This window comes from Penaeus japonicus, unplaced genomic scaffold (genome assembly GCF_977035675.1).
Source record: "Penaeus japonicus unplaced genomic scaffold, GWHDUDI00000001_assembly GWHDUDI00000037, whole genome shotgun sequence".
In the NCBI taxonomy this organism is placed as follows: Eukaryota; Metazoa; Arthropoda; class Malacostraca; order Decapoda; family Penaeidae; genus Penaeus; species Penaeus japonicus.
Genome location: NW_028234439.1, coordinates 13,695,089 through 13,697,588, shown reverse-complemented (window position 1 = coordinate 13,697,588; position 2,500 = coordinate 13,695,089). Strand labels below are relative to the sequence as shown.

Here is a 2,500-nt window from a genome sequence, read left to right as displayed (position 1 = left end):
ACAGACAAACAGACAGACAGAGACAGACAAAACATAAACAAACAACAAGTCAGAGAGAAAGATGAAACATTTCCGCCGCCGCCGCCTTCTGCAGAGCACCTCCTCTCCCCCACGAGCGAGAGGGCCAGCCGTGGCACATGAGCGACGCTGTCAGCAACAGATGCGAGGCAGGAGAGCGAGGCCTGTGTGTGGTACTCCTTGTGCATTCCGGATTTAGTTCTTTGTGTCTGTCTGTCGTTCTGAGATGACTGTGTCATGTATTCAGATGCGTAAGTGTGTGTGTGTGTGTGTGTGTGTGTGTGTGTGTGTGTGTAGTGGGTTGTATATATATATATATATATATATATATATATATATATATTATATATATATATATGTATATATGTATGTATGTATGTATGTATGTAATATATATATATATATATATATATTATATATATATATATACTAGATATGTATCTCTATCTCTCTCTCTCTCTCTCTCTCTCTCTCTCTCTCTCTCTCCTCCTCTCTCTCTCTATCTCTCTCTATATAACATACTAATATTATATATATATATATATTAATGATATATTATATATATATATTGTGCTCATTGTGGTATATATTGTTGTGTGTGTGTGTGTGTGTGTGTGTTTGTGTGTTGTGTGTGTGTGTGTGTGTGTGTGTGTGTGTGTGTGTGTGTGTGTGTGTGTGTGTGTGTGTGTGTGTGTGTGTGTGTGTGTGTGTGTGTGTGTGTGTGTGTGTGTGTGTGTGTGTGTGTGTGTGTGTACATGTATAACATATAGAAAACACGCAGACATACACCTACATACCCCCCCCCCCCCATAAACAGGCGCACGGCCAACATGACCCGCAGGTATCATAACAACAGATCAAAGCAAAATAACAAGCGTACGGTACACTGAAGTTCTTTGATAGAAAGGATTAAAGGATTATGTAGATGATTAAATGCCCTTTAGATATATGTACTGTAGCAAATAAACATGAATGTCTGAGTATACTTTTTATGAAAATGAATATTGTTTGACATATCCACTCGCGTTAGCAACCAACCCACGTTGTCATGAATGGGTCAAAGTTCATGGCCGCATGCCGGATACGGGCTGTCAAAATTGAACGGCTTGTATCTTATATACGAGAGAATTTATTTTCGTATATTTGTTGTAGTTATATATCGTGGAGGTACAGTTTATTGTTTAGTAAAGCTGCTGTAAATACTAAAGGTATGAAAAGTTTTCTTTTTTTTCTTCTTCTTCTTCGTTCTTGTCTTTCGATCCAAGAGTTTCCTATTGTCTTTTCTGTTTGTTTGTTTCCTATTGTTATGGTTTTGTTTATTCTTTTATAACCACTATTTATCGCTAGTACATACATATAACTGTAGAGAGTACATACAAAAGATTATATGAGGATATACGGATATTATTCTCAGCTCGGCTCCTCAACACACGAACGCACAAACCGGGACTCCCTCCATCATGACTTGAGAGTTACCTGGTAACCAAAAAATGTCTTTTCTTCTCCTAAAATGAATAACAAAATGCGAATACATCATACGAACATACATACAAACATATATATATTTTTTTTACTCTATTACACATATATATATGAATCATACACCGTGACTATGTAAAGGATCTAAGAGGCATCGCATATTTTCCTTATAAGCAACACACTTACCTCTCCTCTCTCTCTCTCTCTCTCTCTCTCGCCGTTGAAGCTTGGCATCTCATACCAGGACATAAATTGCTCGTGTTGTTGAAAGGAAAATCCAGTCGTTTGCCAACACTTGTGGGAGGAACGCTTGTTTGTACGTAGGTGAAGTTGCCTTTTGCTTGAAGTTGCGTTTTCGTTGAAGTTGCGTTTTTGGTTGAAGTTTTGTTGCTGTTGTTGAGGATGTTAACGTTCAACTTTTCGATTTGTAAAATATTGTTTTTTTATTTTCATTTTCGTTAGCTAGCCTCCCTATCCATTCGAAATCCGAAAAGAGATGCAGGATAGATAGATAGGATGAAAGAGAGAGAGAGAGAGAGAGAGAGAGAGAGAGAGAGAGAATAGAAGAGACAGAAAGGGAGACAAAACAGTAAACAAACAAAGAGAGAGAGAGAGAGAGGGAGAATAGAAGAGACAGATAGGGAGACAAAACAGTAAAAAAAAATAAAGAGAGGGAGAGAAATAGAAAAAAAACAGGGATCTCACAAGAAAAAGAGTAACCGAACGACAGCCGACGCAAGAAAACACAAATCCGAAATATTTACCTTCATTTTCCCCCCAGGTTCGAAATCGTGTTGAAGACATGTTGGAGATGCGTGTGATGGCGATGATGGTGGTTGTTGGAGCGTCAGCCATCTCCCTCGCCATGACTGTCCCAACCGGAAGCAATATTTTCCACGAGGATGTGTTTTGTGAGTTGCAATGTGTTTCGTCTGTTGCATGCGTGGCGGCGGGGGTATGTGTGTGACATCTTGAGAATGGGTTAGCAGTGGAAACGAATTTT

At 38.9% G+C, this 2,500-nt stretch overlaps 2 protein-coding genes across 4 annotated transcripts in view; both read left to right on the top strand.

Annotated features, from left to right (window-relative positions):
- LOC147467196 (turripeptide OL11-like) overlaps positions 1-2,500 on the top strand; it is a 493,070-nt gene that overhangs the window by 380,488 nt on the left and 110,082 nt on the right. The window lies entirely within an intron of this gene.
- Positions 1,708-2,500, top strand: part of LOC122265876 (follistatin-like) — a 7,213-nt gene continuing 6,420 nt past the window's right edge. The window contains exons 1-2 of one of the 3 annotated variants that reach the window (XM_086532340.1): positions 1,708-1,813; positions 2,279-2,408. In XM_086532340.1, coding sequence (XP_086388466.1) covers positions 2,300-2,408 — 109 coding nt within the window. In that variant the 5' untranslated portion in view covers positions 1,708-1,813; positions 2,279-2,299. Of the gene's footprint in view, positions 1,822-2,278; positions 2,409-2,500 lie in introns of all 3 variants that reach the window. The other 2 variants (XM_086532339.1, XM_086532341.1) reach the window with 2 other exon arrangements.